Source organism: Hemicordylus capensis, chromosome 4, assembly GCF_027244095.1.
Source record: "Hemicordylus capensis ecotype Gifberg chromosome 4, rHemCap1.1.pri, whole genome shotgun sequence".
In the NCBI taxonomy this organism is placed as follows: domain Eukaryota; kingdom Metazoa; phylum Chordata; class Lepidosauria; order Squamata; family Cordylidae; genus Hemicordylus; species Hemicordylus capensis.
In genome coordinates, this window is record NC_069660.1 from 140,363,262 (window position 1) to 140,381,395 (window position 18,134).

Below are 18,134 nucleotides of genomic sequence, written 5' to 3' on the forward strand. Positions count from 1 at the left end.
TTTAAAAAGACACAGCTCTGCCAAGCTGCCTTTTCTTTCCTGGTCAGTTGGCAAGCCTATAACAAAGGCTGGCCTATTGCTTCATCCATTGCTGCCAGCATTGCAACACACAACTCACAGATATTCTGCAAACAGTCCATGTTCAGCATTCCGGTAATTATCCTCCCCACCCCACCCCCTTAGACTGCTATATGCAGAACAGGAACTAAGGTATAAGGTTAGTGGGAATATAACTGGTGAAACAAAAGAATCAATTATTGGAGTTATTAGGAATTGAGAGTGGAGATTCTGTGGTATAGAACAACCATTACTTCCCTGAAAGGATATGAAGAGATGGTTGGTCTGCATTGTTCTATTTCTTCAATGGATATGCTGTACTTTCAAAAATGGTAAGTTATGAGAAGGCAAAAGACAAATTTTAGCATGGAAATGTGAACAATACCATATTAATTATAGAAGATCTTGGCTGACACTCAGACTAAATTGATCCTGAGTAGTCCTACTGAAAATCAGTGGTCCTTTAGAATAACTCTTGAGTAGTACTATTGAGTGAATTAGTTTGGATTGCAGCCATGAATTTCAAAGGAAATGGAGAACTAGGGATAGGCATTAGTTCAGTGTTGTATTTCTTCCTTCTGTGTTGTGGAGTTCTTTCTGTTCTGTTGCAGAAGCAGGCTTCTTTTTTAAAAAAAGAAATCACTATGTTACCTTGGCCTGAGCTTAGACTATGGAAGCTCATACTGAAAAGGAACAACCCCATAGGTCTTAGAAGAGACCTAGATATCAACTATCACAAAACCAAAATAATGGCCTTCACTAAGAGACTAAGACACATTCCTGGCACATAAACGGGCACAAAATTGAGCAGGTCTCATGCTTTAAATACCTGGGGTTGGTCTTCCACATCTCTGGCACCAGTAAAGCTCATAGCTCTCATGTTGCCATCATAAAATTATTCTGATCAAGTGGAGGCCACTACATTCCTGCGTCCTTTAAACTGTTTGAAGCCAAGCTGCTAGCGCAACTCCTCTATGGCACCCAACTCCAATTTCGTCCCATTGGAGCTTGTCCTTTCCAAATTCCTAAGATCAGTTTTCCAAGTTCCATGGTATGTCTCTAATGCTAGCCTATGTCTAGAGGCAGGTCTTGTGAAAGTGGAGGCCAGAGTTTAGATGACCATGCTCAAATACTGGTTAAGATTTTCCCTCATCCCACTGGGTTTATCCCCCTAACACTACAGGACAACTACCAATCCACCTGGAAATGGACACTTCTGACAAAAATGTCAACCCTGGGACTTTCCCCCTCCCCTCTTAATTTCCATGGGCTACGAACAGGCAAAAACACTCATCAAACAACACATAATGGACATAGAGCACTAAGCCAATTTAGGCAGGGTCCCAAACTTCCACATCAACAAAAGACTAAGATACATTGCATCTCCCATTGTATACCTCTCACAGCTGGAAGCCCCAAAACACAGGACTTTCACTCCAGCCCACTGTGGTGCCCTCCCTTCAGTTGACCCATTCCACCCAGCTCATTGCTCTGAGGTCTTATCCTACTAGTCAGGAGCTGCAGGGTGATTTCAGAATGGGGTTACATGTTACCCCCAAATGGGGTTGCCAATTCAGTGATGGCCTGTCCTTTGAGAGAACCCTGCACAAAATGGCCAACACGGTTCTAAAAATATTTTAAATATAATTTTAATGTACATTTTCTATAAAAGGTGAGGCACCTGCCATTTTGATGATGTCATAAAATGTGATGAGAAGTATCCTCCTCTTTCTTGCCAGGTTATGTGGACAGAATTCTGTTCGTAAGGACTGGCTCAATATACAAAATATGTGGCAAAAACATGCTTTCAGATCTAGACTTGACCACAGTTTTGGAGGCATAGATGTAATATGGAAGAAAAGCTCATTAATGACCATGTAGGCAAATAAATAAATAATAGAGAGGGCAGCATGAGAGAAACAGGAAGCAGAAAACAAAATCTCACAAAGTCTAGGAGAAAATACATGATGTGGAAAATATTTCACAAATCCCAATATGTTTTGGGCATAGAGCCCTTCATCAGGGGATGCAAACTAAGCAAAAAAAAAAAAGAATACAAAATATTGAGACGCAATAGCCACGCAAGAGGTTTTGTCTGCCTCTCAAAGTGCTATTTTAAGTACCGTATTTTGGGGTAGAAATGAAGTGCCGCATACGTTTTAAAAAGTTGTTTAAAGGCGCTTGTGGTGTTTATGCCAATGTGGTGTTTACTTGCAAATGGAGGAGAAGGACGCTGCTGAAGAAGAGGGAGTGGTTGCTGCTGAGGCGGACAATGGGGTGCAAGCATGACGCTTCTGTGAGACTGGGCTCAGCAGTCCATTTTAAGGTGGCGTCGCAGGCAATGGAGGAGGGGGGGGTGGAAGCGGAGCAAGGAGGGTCAAAGAGCTTGTTTTTGTTGGAAGTGAAGGACTTTGTGCTGTCTCATGTCTCAGTGACAGAGGGGGACAGACTAGTGAATCAGAGGGCTAGAGAGGTCAATACATTGGTCATCCCTTCTCTACTGCTCTGACACTATCCCTTTGGTGTGTAGATTGCTACTCTCAGGGACACTTCCTTCCTTCCTGCCCTGCCACTTCCTCTTCCTTCTCCTCCCTTTCTTCTCCATTGCAACATGCAAGCTCTCCTCTCTCCCTGCACCATGTGTGCAGAGATGCAGAATCCATCTGCATCCAGCTAGCTAGCTAGATTAGAGATCCTAACTCCTCACTTTCCTATCTAGAATGGAGTTCACTAATAAATACTCCATATATTGATTTGAAACTATGAACTGGCTCCAAGTTATTTTACTCTCAGCATACACACATGCCTGGGCAGACTCCACTGTATTGTGCCTCTGCTATATTAGAAGGGTATCTCTTACCAGAGAGAATTCCCAACAGTTTTAAGGTGGCAGTCTGCAGGCTGTGGAGGAGGAGGGGTGGAAGAGGAGAAAGCTTGGGGGAGGGGGAGGAAGGGGGCAGCAGCAGCAAACGGGCTGGCCTGGTCTTCCCCACTGAGGAGGAGGCGTGGCAGCAGCACGGCAAGGCCCTCTGATGGATGAGAGGCTCCACACAGCTGAGAGGGCCTCAAGGCAAAGCAACAGAGTCCCTCCCTTTTGGCCGTATTTAATTAGTTTAGCTGTGGCGTTTATGGCAATGTGGCATTTCTGATGGGTTTTTGAAAAAAATCTAGCCTTTCCCCCTCAGCTGATGTGGCGTTTCTGCTCCTTAATACAGTATTTTTCTTCTTCTTAGTTTGCATCCCCTGATGAAGGGCTTTATGGCCTAAATATGTGTTTGAAATTTCTGTACAACATTACATTTTTCTAATGCACCTTGAGAGGTTTGAGCTTTGCATCCTGTAAGACTGTGCAGGAGCAGCAATTGTGTGGGGGTGGATGGACAAATCTAGAGTTTAAATCCAGGCATTATCAGGGTGCCTTTACCTTTTTACTTTTGCATATTGCAGAAAAGGGAAATAAATGGTGCTTTTTTTTAATTTTGGAGAGAGAAAATAAATTCATATACAAAATGAGATGTGAATTCATGAAATAGGATTCTAGAAAGCTAAAATAATCCAAGGAAGTTATGGAAAATTGAGGCACTTCTGACATTTTAAATATAATACTGGGAATAATAGGTAATGTTTCCCTAGTTCAGATTCAGAAATCTATAGCTGCAGTTATATATGGTTGGGGAAAAATATCGATTTTGATATCAAATATAATTTTTGTGTGTGAAGAACCTCCTGATGTTCTTTTTGGAGCGATTGTAAGTGATGAAATGGTCAGATATCAGGAAAGTGACAGAATTCAATACAGCTGTTTTCCTGGATATGTCTTGGAAGGGTCTGAGTGGATAACATGCAATGGACTCAAGTGGACACCTCCACCGAAGTGTTTGGGTAAGAGGGCATTCTTTTTGCTTACTGCAGTCTAAATATCAAAATGAGGAGTTCCCAACATACATGACCTTTAATAATATTTCTGCATGCAAAGTTGTTTTGTTCATGTGTGGAGATTCAAAACAAAAAGTGGAAATATTTCCGCATACATGTTCCTGATAGATGTAACAGAGTTACATAATGGGACGGTTTGTGTAAGGTGTTATAGATAAGAGGTTTTCTGGGGGAACACTCACACAGTGGAACTATTAGCATCTTTGGCTAATGAAAGCTGCAATTCTATACACATCTATAAACTTTGTAGGGTTAATTCCCATTGAAATCAGTAGAATGTATGTCCAAGTAAATATGCATATGATTGTGCTGCATGTCTGGATTAGAGGGATTTTAATTTAATAATCTAAAGGAAGTCAGAATTGCCATGGTTGAAAATTTGACTGCATCTGTTTTGACATTCCACCTCTAATATGGAGTAAAGGTGTCTTAGTACCAGTTTGTCTTTGAGCCTCTCTTCCATCTTTGAATACTTCTAAGAATAATAGGCAAAGTTATTGGGTAAATGAACATGACAGTGGGCAAAGTCAGTTACATTTGTAGACTTTAATTTCTCACTGATTTAAGTGGGAAAGAACCATTGAAATGAAAATGTATATTTAACCCTCATCCAGATTTGGGGGTGGATTTCCATCCCCAGCTGCGTAAAGCTGCTTAAACAAGCAAACCACTGCACTCTCAGCTATGTTCTGGTGTTAAACTCTTACCTGGACTTTGGCACACATTTTATCCAGGAGTATGGCCCCCCCCCCAGTTATGATACTTACGTTATTAATAAAAACATGACACAGAGTAGAAAACTACCCTCAAAAAGAAATGGACTTTCTATGGTGGGGTGGTTTCCATCCCATGCCAATGTTAAGCCATTTGGGGTGGGGGAGAGCACCCTGTTTCTCTTTGGAAACTTCAGATTTGTTTCCCTTGATGATGATAGTGTCTCAAAACCAGTCTGAGGCACTGCATAGTTCTGTGCTCTCAAGTTAGGGCTGATGAAACCAATCCCTCCCACAATAGTGGGACCTCGTGTTTGGAACAATTAAAGCATTCAGAAGCATCTGACTTTGCAGAAGCAGGGATTTTAGCCCACAGAACAAAGCCAAAAAGATCAACCACATGTTGGCTTAGCAGCAACCACATGTTGATGTCAGTAAGCCTGACATCAGTGATTCAGCCATCTGCAGTACACCTCTGGTCTTTTCCCATTTCTGCTATTGGGATACAGCACAGATGGGGGGGCGTGTTGGAGCTTGGTTCTAGGTGGAGAGAGCAAGAAGATGTAGAGGTGATGTCGGGATGCCACCTTATCTGGTTGCCTGTGTGGGCACATATAGGGCAGAGATGGCCAACTATGGCTTTCCAGCTACGGTTGGACTACAGTTCCCATCAACCTCAGAAGTGCACCTGGGGATGATGGGAGTTGTGGCCCAACAACAGAAGTGCCCCAGACTGGACATTCCTCTAGCAGGGCCCAGTTTGGGGTCACTACCAAATGAGCCAACGGTAACAGCAACCAGTCCTCTACCAATGATCTTTATGTAAAAGAAGGCACTCTCTTAAATATCCTAGGTCCAAGCCGTTCAGGGCTTTATAGGTAATAACCAACCCTTTGAATTTTGTTGGAAATGAATTGGCAGCCAGGGTAGTTCTTGTAAAAGAGGAGGGATGTAGTTTCTCTGTGTAGCCCCGGAGACCAGCTTGGCTGCTGCATTCTGCACCACTGGCAGTTTCCAGACTATGTACAAAGGCAGCCCTACATAGAGTGCGCATTGCAGTAGTTAAGCCTGAATGCTACCAGGGTGCTTTCCAGGCTAGCCACTCAAAAGCAGCTAAATGCCTCGTTCAGGCAAATCACAGTCAAAATGTAAAACCTGCATGGGGGGTAGTCTTGTGAAAACTAACAACCTGGAAAAATGACACCTTTCTTTATGCTAGATAAATGACGCCATAGCACTAAATTGCAGAGATTAAATTCGAAGCAAGGCGTCCAGCATATGAATGGCACCCTGCAGTCAGCGTCTGGACTGTGGTGTCACAACACAGGAAGTATGGAAGCACACTTCAGATATAAGTCCTGATCCCGTTTTAGGGTCTAACCTGGAAAGCGCCCTGAATATGCACCACTGTTTTCAGGTCTATCTCCAGAAATGGACTTAGCTGCTGTATCAGCCAAAGCTGATAGAAAGCACTCGTGGGTGCTTTCCAGACTAAACCCTACAATGGGGTCAGGACGTATCTCAGAAGTGTGCTTCCACACTTCCTGCGTTGTGACACCACAGTCCCTATGTGGACAGCAGGGTGCCGTTCACATTTCCAATGCCTTGTGAATTTAATCACTGCGATATAGAGCTAGGACGTCATACATCCAGTGTTAAAAAGTTCCTGGTTTGGGGGGCTGTTAGTTGCTGCGAGACTGCTCCCCCTGCTGTTTACGTTCCAAATGCAACTTGCCCGAAAGGAGGCATTTTGCTGCTGTTGTAGCAGCTAGTCCTGAAAGCAACCCGGCCATTGCCTCCATGTAAGATATCCACTTTAGCAAACAGGGCCACACACCCAGTGGTGAGGATGCATGATCTGGCGGTCCCTAATTTGATTCTCACTTCCGCTGTGAATTCTCTGGGTGCCTGTAGGCATATTTCCTCAGTAGGGGTGCAGCTGTAGTTGAACAAGGCACGGTGGTGGTGGGGATGTCCCTGGGCCCCTGAGGGGGGTGGATTCCACTGGCTAGGTGACAACTCACTCTTCCCCTTCCCACATCCCCAACTCACTGGCATGCTGTTGTCTCCTGATTGAAGGACATCTTCAAAAAAGAGGGCTTCCATCCAGGAGGTACTGTATTTATATCGATAGTAGGCATATATGTTTGTTGGTTTTTTAAACTGGAGCCAGGGAAATGCACACATGCAAGTAGAAGTGAGAGAAAGGGGATGTCAAGAATATTTTGTTTCTCTTTCTCATCAGTTGTTGTTGTTGTTGTTAATATTATTATTATTATTATTATTATTATTATTATTTACATTTATATCCCGCTCTTCCTCCAAGGAGCCCAGAGCGGTGTACTACATACTTGAGTTTCTCTTTCACAACAACCCTGTGAAGTTGGTTAGGCTGAGAGAGACGTGACTGGCCCAGAGTCACCCAGCTAGTTTCATGGCTGAATGGGGATTTGGACTTGGGTTTCCCCGGTCCTAGTCCAGCACTCTAACCACTACAGCACGCTGGCCCTTCCTCTGCCTTAGCCCAGCCCCGTCACAAACAGTCCTATTATGCTATTATAGTCCAAGTTGTAAGAATCTCCTTTTCTGCTGTGTACCCGGGTACAGGAAAATGTGTGCCAGGGAGCCCTCCCCCACTTCCTGTGGTGGTCCATGAGCCTTGGGACAGGTGGGGTGGTGGGAAAAGGAGCAGCGGACTTTAAAAATGGGGGACTCATTGCCAGCAACACCAGAAGGGTGGGCTGGCACTTGAGCCTACATTCCATACTCTCGTCCAGACCTATGCTATGCCCTCCAGCTGGCCAATGGGCATGCACAGCCACACCTCTGGCTCTCCTTGAAGACAGAGACAAATGCCGAACCCAAGGAAAGCATCTGCCCATGATCTGGAATGCTGGCTGCCAGATTTTCCAGACCATGGAAAGAAACTCCCCCAGATATAGCAACACATAAGCCTCTGCAGACAAATACTGGACTTGGAAAGAGCACACTATGGAGCAGGTTGGCATAGTAGGTGGGTGGGGGTAGCTGGTGGATGCCTGTACCTTTTGTACCTGGGTGCACTGTAGCTGTGTACAGTAGTGACTGAAGAGGGCTCAAATCTTACACATGTACTCTGGTAAGTTACACCTTGGTCAATGGCTATCAATATCTATAACCCTAACCCCTGCTAACCGGGCAAAGAGGCACCTTTTAGCATGGATTCTCTTTATTTAGCAGGGGGAGAGTAACTGGCCCTATCCATCCCCAGCACAGTACCTCCAGTGACTGTTGCTGGTGTCTAGCTTATGTTTCTTTTTATATTATGAGCCCTATGGGGACAGTGGTCCATCTTATTTGTTGGTTGTTTCTCTGTGTAAACCACCCTGAACCATTTTTGGAGGGGCGGTATAGGAATGGAATAAATAAATAAATAAATAAATAAGTCTGCCATTTGTCATATTTTTAGAAACCGGATGTTTACATTTTAGTGTTCATAACTTGCAAGATTCCCCCTTTTTAGCCTACATTCCAGTAGGCTTATGTGCTCACCCAGCGCGTTCTCTCTCTCTCTCTCTCTCTCTCTCTCTCTCTCTTTCTCTCAACTTGGCAGTGCCTGGAACAATATAAAACAAATTGAGTTCAGTTGTAGGGGGACACCTCGCCAGCATAATTTGTGATCTCAACCACCCCAGTTCAAGATGGCGGATTCGTATATGTTTGGGGTGCAAGAGGGCTAACTTATGAACTGCTCCAGATGGTATAAAGATATGATAAATAAAGACAATATTTTAAAATGTGTAGTTTATACTTGTGGTTCTCAATGCTTTGGGGAAACTACCTGCTTTCTAAGCAAGCCTCACTGGTCTTTTTCAAACTCTTTGTTCTCCTTCTGACATCACCCTCTATGACATCACCTAACTGTCCTCTTAACTGTCAACTGCTCAGAGGTTTCTTGGGAGTCAGTTTCTGCTCTTTCTGAAGCAGTTTCTGGGATCTGGGAGAGTAGCTGCTTCCTCTCTTCTCTGCTTTCCTCTGACAGGGTTAGCAGAACGTTTATTCTCCAGATGCAGTTAAAGGCTTCAAGGACCCCAACAGGCAACTCCTGGGCACTTTCAGCATCCTGCCAGGGGAGTCGTGCTCATCATGATGGAAGGGGCTTCTCTTCTGGGCTGTGGCCCACTTCATCAAGTGGTGAGTTTCAAGGGAGCCCTGCCCTCCCTCTATTCCCTTTGGAGGGGACTAAGGGGGTTTCTATAACATTTGCTTTATCTGCTAATAGCGGGACCCCTGTTAACCGGGCCTAGAGTTGCCTTTTAATGTTAAGACTCTTCTATGGGGCACATGGAGAGCAATTGTCTCTATTCAGTCCAGCACAGTCTCCCTTCCAGGGTCTCCCTTATGTCAAAATCAGTCCTGCTGACTGGGCAAAGAGGTACCTTTGTGGGTAGTTTTCAATTTCATATTTAGTGGTGGGGCAGGTTGGGGGGAAAGCAACTGTCCCTATTCAACACCTTGGCTGTTGATGGTGTCATGTGTGGGGGTGGAAAGTGTGCCGTCGAGTTGGTGTCTTTGTGGTTGTCTTTGGTAGAATACAGGAGGTGTTTATCATTGCCATCCTCCGTGCAGTGTGAGATGATGCCTTTCAGCATCTTCCTATATCACTGCTGCCCGATCTAGGTGTTTCTCATAGTCTGGGGAATATACCGGCGGGGATTCGATATGGCAACCTCTGGCTTGCTAGTCAAGTCATTTCCGCACTGCTCCATTAAGTGGCTACTGTGAGTCCTTCTTGTGGCACACAGTTTGTACTTCACCCCTGCCCACTGAGCAAAGCACCACTTTGTAAAGTGGTGACTCTCTTCTATTTAGCAGGATGGGGAGCAACTGTCCCCTAATCAACTCAACATAGCATCCTTCTGGGGCTATTGCTGGGGTCTCTGCTGTGCTGCTGCATAGATTGTGTCCCAATTTCCTTCTGGACAGGGAACTCTCTTCTCATTCCTTTGGCAATGTAAATCACATTGAGAATCCTTTTTGGTTGAAAATAGCCTATCAACATTTGTAATATTTGTGGATCAGGAGTGTGACTGGAAAGAGTTACAAAGTCACACAGTCCCTCCTCCCTGCTTGTGTGCCAGGCTGCACATCACTCATTCCCGAGAACTGTGAGTTAACTGCTTACACAACTGGATGTATCTGTTTTTTCCTTCTATCTATAGAAAAAGAGGCACCAAAACAGGACCATGAAAGATTTGGGGGGCAAGTGGTGTTTCCTTTGATCAATCTGGTGTAAGGTCAAGATGCGTAAAGATAAAGCAGGATCCGGCAAGGAAAGAGCGGACTTTGAAAGAAGGTGTAGTAGTCAAGAAGAGAAGAGGTGGATACAAGAAAAAGAGACCCTAACTGGGTAACAGAAGGGAAAAGACATAGCTGGGTTGTGGGGTGGATGACAAGAGAAGAAAAGCCCACTGGGCAGGAACAGTCAGTGAGGGCTTGGGAGCAACCAAGCCAACACAGATACTTGCTTAGGAGGGCTCTTTACAGCTTCCTCAGAAGAACCACAAACAGCCATCTTCTCTGAGAAGAAGGGAGAACCTCTCCTTCCTCCTGCTGTAGCCTCCTGTCTTCCCTGATAGGTCAGAAAAGGTGCCAGATAAGATATTCTGTCTTCTGGTTGTTTGGGGGCTACATGACTCGGCGTCTTCTTCTTCTTGACCAGGAGCTCCAGGCAGCACTTGGGCCGAGCAGAAACTGGCACTTAACAGCTAGTGGGGTGGGCAGTTGGGCACCCACCCATCCACCCAGAGACTAAAAGAAAAAGCTTGCAAAATAACATAAATAAATCCTGGAGACACCTGGGGAAAAGAGAGAGCCTGGCAGGTTGGGCAACCACAGCTTACAAAAACAAAAATTGCCCAAGCACACAGCAGCAGACAGCAAGGGGCTGCCAAAGGGGAAGGTGGGGAGAACGCTCAGCATCCTTGTTATCAAAGGCACTGAGGGCTGTTACATGTCAGAAGGGGGGAGGAGCCACAAAGAAACAGAATTTAAACCCACAGCAGCACCCAGTTAAACCCACTACCACTAGGGCTGCTGGTACAATTTTTAAAATAATAGTAAAATAAGCAGTTTGTAAGGAAAATAAAAAGAGAGCAAGCCAGACACTGGCACAGTCTCCCTGCCACCACTCTCTGCTCTGCTGCAATCTTCCTCCTCTGATATCATCTAAGAGTGTGGCTCTCTCTGTTGAGCAGCCCCTTAAATACACTTTGAAACTCCCTCCTTTTGGCTCCCTCTCCCTCCCTCCTCCCCCCAGCCAGTGGGAGCACAGTGGCCCCTGACGACACTTGATTTTGTATGATGACAAGCCAACCAAGGAACAAGGAGATCACAAGCCAATTGGAAGGAATGCCAGAAAACCAACAAGAAAGGGGAAAACACTAAAACAGCCCTCCAAAATGGCACCCACAATCGCTGTGCGAAACAGCAAACCCACTTGCCGCAAAACTGGTTGGTTCTGGGTTGATCTCGAAGAAGACCCCTTTTTGTTGGGTGTTCTCTGGTGAGAATGAACTGCTTGAAATGCCCTGTTTCACAGCGAACCTTTTCCTGGGCGTTCTGCACATCCCTAGTTAAAACTAAACGTCATTAAGAAAATAAGTCATTTAAGTAGCAGGTCCACAGATGTAATGCTGAAAGTGGTGAGTGAGAGTCCTAGAAAGAGGGACAGTTTTCCCAGTGTCTAAGTACTGTAGACCTTTTCTGCTTCATCATTTCAGCTGATATGTTAAATTGTGTCAGTCTGTCCCTAATTGGTTGCTGTTTTATTTTGGTATTTGGTTTTGGTTTTATTTGAGAAACTGCTTAGATTGTAATAATGGATAGTACCTAGATGTAATCAAAAGCTTTCTCTGTTTTGTCATTTTCCTACATATATGCCAGAAGGACCAGGCTGCCCATATACTACTTCCCTGCCCTGAGGAAAATCCCATTATCCACTTCAAAATGAAATTTGACACCATTGAATAGCACTAGTTCAGAAATAAGAATAGTCTATATATTAACTTTGGTATTTCAGGAGATAATGATGAGAGGCTGGCATTTCAGGAGGACCTCCCCACTTCTGCAGTCAGAACCAGGACAGTCCCACCCACCCCCTTCTGCAGCCAGACCAACTTCAGTCCTGACCTCCTTCTGCAGCCGGCCCCGGGACAGCCCCACACCCCCCTTCTGCAGCCGGCCCCGGGACGGTCCCGCACCCCCCTTCTGCAGCCGGCCCCGGGACGGTCCCGCACCCCCCTTCTGCAGCCGGCCCCGGGACGGTCCCGCACCCCCCTTCTGCAGCCAGCCCCTGGACCATCCTGCACCCCCCCTTCTGCAGCAAGCCCCAGGACAGTCCCGCACCCCCCTTCTGCAGCCGGCCCCGGGACAGTCCCGCACCCCCCTTCTGCAGCCGGCCCCGGGACAGTCCCGCACCCCCCTTCTGCAGCCGGCCCCGGGACAGTCCCGCACCCCCCTTCTGCAGCCGGCCCCGGGACAGTCCCGCACCCCCCTTCTGCAGCCGGCCCCGGGACAGTCCCGCACCCCCCTTCTGCAGCCGGCCCCGGGACAGTCCCGCACCCCCCTTCTGCAGCCGGCCCCGGGACTGTCCCGCACCCCCCTTCTGCAGCCGGCCCCGGGACTGTCCCGCACCCCCCTTCTGCAGCCGGCCCCGGGACTGTCCCGCACCCCCCTTCTGCAGCCGGCCCCGGGACTGTCCCGCACCCCCCTTCTGCAGCCGGCCCCGGGACTGTCCCGCACCCCCCTTCTGCAGCCGGCCCCGGGACTGTCCCGCACCCCCCTTCTGCAGCCGGCCCCGGGACTGTCCCGCACCCCCCTTCTGCAGCCGGCCCCGGGACTGTCCCGCACCCCCCTTCTGCAGCTGGCCCCGGGACTGTCCCGCACCCCCCTTCTGCACACATACCCGGCTCTGGGCCAGTCCTGCCTCCTTCCTGCAACTGGCCACAGTTTAGTCCTGCCCCCCCCGCCCTTGATTTCCCTCAGGGTAGGGATTAAATGGCTCGCCAAGAAACGAGGAGAACTCCTGTAGAAGTAACTACAGCCAGTGAATGCAAGGGAAATGCAGAATCCCAGGAGGATGGAGCAGCTCTAGATGGAGCATCCCAAGAGTGGAAAATGCTGTTGAGATCAACGATGTTTTACCCAAGGACTTGCCTCACGCCTGAACCATGGTTAAAGTCAGTATCAGTTACTGGTTTTGTATTTTTGTTTTTGAATTGCTCAGTTCCTTTCCCTGTTTCCCCCAATTTGGGTGCAAATTCTTGGTGAACCCGATTTGGGGATGGATCCTAAGAAGTCTTGGATGTGGGTGTGTCTAGGGAACAAAGGGGCTATGCAGAAGGGATTTGCTGCATCCCAGTACTAATTCTGTGGAGGGTTGGAGAAGACAAGAGCTGGACCAAGCCAGGATGGATGGGGAGCTTGGGAGGGGAGAGTGCCAGTTGAGGTGGGGCAGCCCTACTGGACTCCATGGGACACTGGTGTGCTGCCCTCCACTGCTTCCATTTATATATAAGGTGGGGGGTCTTAAGTTGATGGTAAGCCTTTCATTTCATATATATTTAAAATGTTTCTATCTTTTATCTTCAAACTGCGCTTTGTTAGGACACTCTGGGGTGGTGTGCAGCCCTTGCAGGGTGTGGCGCATTCTTGTAATTCATTTCAGTAGATCCCAGTTATTAATTCAAAAGTGGGACTTCCCCCAGTTTCTGGGAAGATAAAGCACCCCATTCAGTGCCAGTGCAAGCACCTTTCCACTGCCGGGCGCTTTCCAGATTACAGTTACAACCTCCGTAAAATGCTTCAGCTTGGGATTGAATTGACAACGTAATGAAAGGGTGTTGCTCAAGTCCACCAGCAGGGGCAGCAGTCTTTTCTAGTTTGCCCCAAACTCCCTAAAATGGAAAAATACTGCAATCTTTTTACCATGTTGCAGGACTGTAATAAAGCAATAAAATCCGAAAGAAGGCATTGGAAATGTGAATGACACCTTGCTGATAGCACAGAGACATGTCAATGCACAGGCAATACAGAAGCACACTTTGCAGATCCGTAGTGGCACTGTGATAAGGGTTAATCTGGAAAGCGCCCAGGCTGACCTGCGCAACTAACGCCTGGCAGCTGAACAAGCTTGAGCCTGAGTGTTTTCTTATAGGAAGCACATGGCTCAATCTCTAAACAGAAATACTACTGGCCAGGCAAAAGAAGGGGAAAAGGGTGGTGAGGGAGGGGAAGGAAAGAAAGGGGGGAACCTACTCGGCCAGAGAAGGGGGGAAGTGTCTTGTGGGCGGGGGGGAGGGTACAAGAAAAAGAGAACCTCACTGGGCAACAGGAGGGGAAAGGCTCACTGGGCAGGAACAGTCAGAAGGGGCTTGAGGGGAGCAACCAAGCCCAGGCAGACACTTGCTAAGAAGCAATCTGTACAGCTTCCTCAGAAGAACCACAGACAGCCATTTTCTCTGAGAAGAAGGGAGCTTGCTTCAACGCCTCCTTCCTCCTACTGCAGCCTCCTGTCTTCCCCGATTGGCCAGGGAAGATTGGAAGCCATCTTCTGATTGTTTGGGGGAGTCTGACCAGGAGCTCCAGGCGGCACTTGGGCGGAGCAGACACTGGCACTCAACAGCTGGGGGGAGGGCAGGTGGGCATCCCCCCTACCCCAAATGTCAAGCTATCCTGTCTACCCAAGCATTGCCCACCTCCCAGAGGAAAAATGTAAAAGTCAATCAATCAAATACAGGCTGTGGCAATCAGCCTGGTAGTTGTTTCTCCTGGGGTGAGGGGGTGGGCAATGCTTAGGGGAGTACCGAAACAATCAGACAGGACAGCTTGATTGGCACCTCTTCTGGCCAACCATGGAAGAGAAGCAGCTACAGCCGCAGGGAGAAGGGGCTAAGCAAGTTCCCTTCTCTTCAGAGAAAATGGCACTTTCGCTCTCTTCTGGTTAAGCTATAGGTTTCCCTTCCTAACAAGAGCGTTAGTTTGCGGTGGGAAGGGGGACACACAGCCTCCATGCCCTTACTCAGCAGCCCCCAGTAAGCACAGCAGACAGCCAAAGCCAGGAGAAAAGCCACAGAGGATCCAAGGTGCTAGTGATGGCCCACCTGAGACTCTCCAGCTGTTGTTGGACTACAATTCTCATCATCCATAGCTGCTGGTAGAGGGACTACAGCTCCCATCACCCCATCATAAGAAATGGGAGCCGGGGATGATAGAAGCAGTAGTCCAATCATCTCCAGCCACCACGTATTGTGGTAGGAGGTTATTGGAACTGTAGTCCCTACAACAGCAGCGGGGGTGATGGGAGTTGTAGTCCAATGCCAGCTAGAGCCTCAGGTTGGCCACCCCTGCAATAATTAATATAGTCTGCTGGCGCAGAACCCCATGTGTTTATGAAGAAAACCCAACACATTTTGGACAGCAGCTCTTTGGCAGGGGACTGGATAAAGACATCAACATGAAATCAAGGTAGTTGAAACTGAGGGTCATTGAAAAAATGACATTTAAGTCAAAGCAGATCTGCCAATCTGAAGCTCACACTTGTTATCTTTGCCTTCTCTCTCCATCCTACCAGCAAAGGAGCACTTCCCGGAATCCCACTTGGCATTGTTATTGAGGTAAGTGCAGAGGGCGACCTCAGCCCGGTCAGTACACATCAACATTGACAAATCTCCCCTCGTGGGTGAAGGGACTTGTGGGCAGGAAGAGGTTGAGGAGATCAAGCCCGCACCAGATTCCCATTCCCTTTCTGGCTAGGTTCCCCAAAGCCTCAAGTCTATTCAAGGTGTTGGGAGAAGATCAAAGGATCCTTCTGTGTGGAAGGGAGGATACTTCTCCATTCAGAGGAGTTTTGCCTTCACCTCTGAGGCAAAAACCACCCCCTTAACAGGGAGGCATGGTTGCACTGCAATGCTTCACCCCAGGAGTGGAAGCCACACCTTAGTTTACAGAACTCCTTTCAAACTAGTTTCTATAGTTGTGGTCTGAGTTTGCAACTCTTCTCTCTGCCCCATCTCTTGATTCGGAGCCTGGGTGCAAGACCACATCTTCTCCTAGTACTGCATGCAGTGTGGGGTGCTGTTTTTTTGCATCCATTCCCGACAGGGTATAAGAAACAAGCCTGGGAAACACAGTGGACCATGCTGTGACAGCATCCTTGGTAGGGATGTTCCTGAATCGGCACATCTGAACCAGGCGAATCGTTTTGGTACCTCTCTAATGAGGTGCCAAAATGATGTGAGCACATCCCTTATCCTCGGTCCATAGGGCCATCCAGAGGGGTGAGGACATGCTAATGAAAGCAGTCCCCAACCTCTGATGGCTTTCTGCAGGAACACCTTGGCATCCGCTCACCCCACCGGGTAACAGTGTGGGATTAGCTGGCCGCCTTTTGGGGCCGAGTAGGAATTTTCCCCATCCACCCAGATTGGCCTGGAGGTGGCTGGTTTTTTGCCTACTCTACACTGTTGCACTGGTAGGGGTTTTTGATCTGGCCCATGTTAGGAGCGGTGCCTTTAAATAGAGTAGCCCCTTGGTCACCAGCACCATGATGGCAGGTCAGAGGAGGGGATACGGTGCTGCACCCTAGGGGTGGCAGCTCCACTGTGGCTTGGCTACATTGCAGCTCTCTGTTGAAACTAGGTTAATAAAGTTATCGCCCTAGTTTTAATCCATTTCCTGTGTCGTGTCATTTATTTGGAGGTATGGGTGCAAAGGAACCTCATGACAGACCTCTTGCAAGATGTTCTCAAGTAGGCCTGAGCAGGATCTCTAGAGCCACAAAGATAAGCTTTGCAAAGAGGCAGGATCCATGAGAAGCAGGATTGCTCATTCTGCCCTAGCAGAACTCTGGGAACCAGCTGTTCCCTCCAAATCCTCCAAAGGAGAGGCTGGTTCATACACTCACACAATTCAGTGGCAAAGCTCTGCATCCAGGCTGCAGGTTGAAGATGGGATTTTAAAATAATAATTTTAAAGGAACTTTCTGGGTATAGAAACCTAGCACGTTGGGGAGAAGGATCCAACTCAGGTGTGCAGACAGAGGGAAAGCTTGACGAGCAACGCATTCATTTTGTGAGTAGATATGGGTTGTTAAGTTTGGTGGTGAGGGGACAGTAAATTGTGGGGGAAACTCCTCAATTGGCTGGGGTGATGTGCACCCTTGGTTCAATGTAATCATTTCCCTAAATTGTTATCTTCCTCTGTGTGGTGACTTTTCGTGGGGAGGATCACACAAATCACACACCTGAAGTGACACAGTCTTCTAAAACGTAACTGCCTGGTTTTGCTGAATGTTTAAATGGGCAAATATTATCAGAAGACTGTGAGCACTGCAGAAAGAAAGAATCTGGTGGTTACTAATAGGAGCCAGCATGAGTGTGTCAAGAACAAGTCATGCCAGAGTAATCTCCCCTCCTTTTTCAACAGAGTTCCTAGTTTAGTAGAGCATGGAGATGCTGCAGCCATTGTTGTGTGTCTTGATTTCTTCTACAAAGCCTTTGACACAACCCCCACAATATCCTTTTTTTATTTCTGTGGAGGATATGGCCCAAACCTCCATTTTGTTGTAGGTGTGCTTGTTCTTCATTTTGATATGTTTAAAATGGCGGTCTGACCCCCATCTCATGTTAGAGTTCCTTATACAAAAGGTTAAGCACACTTGGCCTTTTATCCATCTCAGGTTTGTTTTTTCTGTCTGGAGGTCATTATGTTCCATCTGGTTTGTATTTGCCATGATTGGCTAATCCAGAGGAGGTGGGCAAACGTTCGGGGATAAAAAAGGAGAACTGGAACAGCTACAGCTAGGAAGCAGTAAGAGCAGTTGATTCACAAAAGCCCAATTCAGATGTTATGCTGCATGAGTGTACAGATGTGTGGTACAGATGTGACTGAGTTCCTGGATATAGTGAACCTGGATACAGGCCCTTGGTACAGAAAGGAAGTGTAATTCTGTACCTGCATTCAATGTAACATGTGAATGACAGTGCCTGTGTACAGATCTGTACCTGTGTATACTGTACACTCATCGTACCAGTGCTGAACATCACATGTGAATGGGCCTAAAGAAGGGAGCTGAACATCGCACAGAAGAATTGGATCACTCTCAGAACAACCAGAGGAAAAGACAACAGCAAGATCAGACAAAGCAGTGCCGAGCAGAGAGACAGGCTGACTAAGAGCTGCTGGTGAGATTCTATTTGGGCCTGCATAGAATAGAAGATAATCACGGCATGTGCTTATCCCATTATCATTTTTTTCCTTGCTCTTATGGTTATTGTTCTTAAAACACTACAAACGCTATTGTTTGAACTGCCCCCCCTCCTTTCAAGTAAAAACTGCACCTTTGATTCAATTCTTGAGTACTCTGTATCCCTTAGATGTCACAACACT

At 47.2% G+C, this 18,134-nt stretch overlaps 2 protein-coding genes across 9 annotated transcripts in view; one reads left to right on the top strand and one right to left on the bottom strand.

Annotated features, from left to right (window-relative positions):
- The window catches only part of LOC128322200 (complement factor H-related protein 4-like), a 65,671-nt gene that overhangs the window by 13,946 nt on the left and 33,591 nt on the right, over positions 1–18,134 (bottom strand). The window contains exons 5-6 of the mRNA XM_053243014.1: positions 8,238–8,301; positions 6,759–6,869 (exon numbers count right to left, since the gene is read on the bottom strand). Of these exons, the coding sequence (XP_053098989.1) occupies positions 6,759–6,869; positions 8,238–8,301 (175 nt within the window). The remainder of the gene's footprint in view (positions 1–6,758; positions 6,870–8,237; positions 8,302–18,134) is intronic.
- On the top strand, positions 233–16,417 carry LOC128322198 (selenoprotein V-like). 8 transcript variants are annotated; one of them, XM_053243005.1, is made up of 5 exons: positions 233–389; positions 8,728–8,879; positions 9,908–10,095; positions 11,631–12,925; positions 15,319–16,417. In XM_053243005.1, the coding sequence occupies exon 4, from the start codon at positions 11,773–11,775 to the stop codon at positions 12,775–12,777; it is 1,005 nt and encodes a 334-aa protein (XP_053098980.1). In that variant the 5' UTR covers positions 233–389; positions 8,728–8,879; positions 9,908–10,095; positions 11,631–11,772; the 3' UTR covers positions 12,778–12,925; positions 15,319–16,417. The 8 variants fall into 8 exon arrangements, with proteins under 8 accessions (XP_053098980.1, XP_053098983.1, XP_053098982.1 ...); XM_053243008.1 differs by lacking the exon at positions 233–389 and having other exon boundaries at positions 8,608–8,879; positions 11,634–12,925; XM_053243007.1 differs by lacking the exon at positions 233–389 and having other exon boundaries at positions 8,608–8,879; positions 9,908–10,065.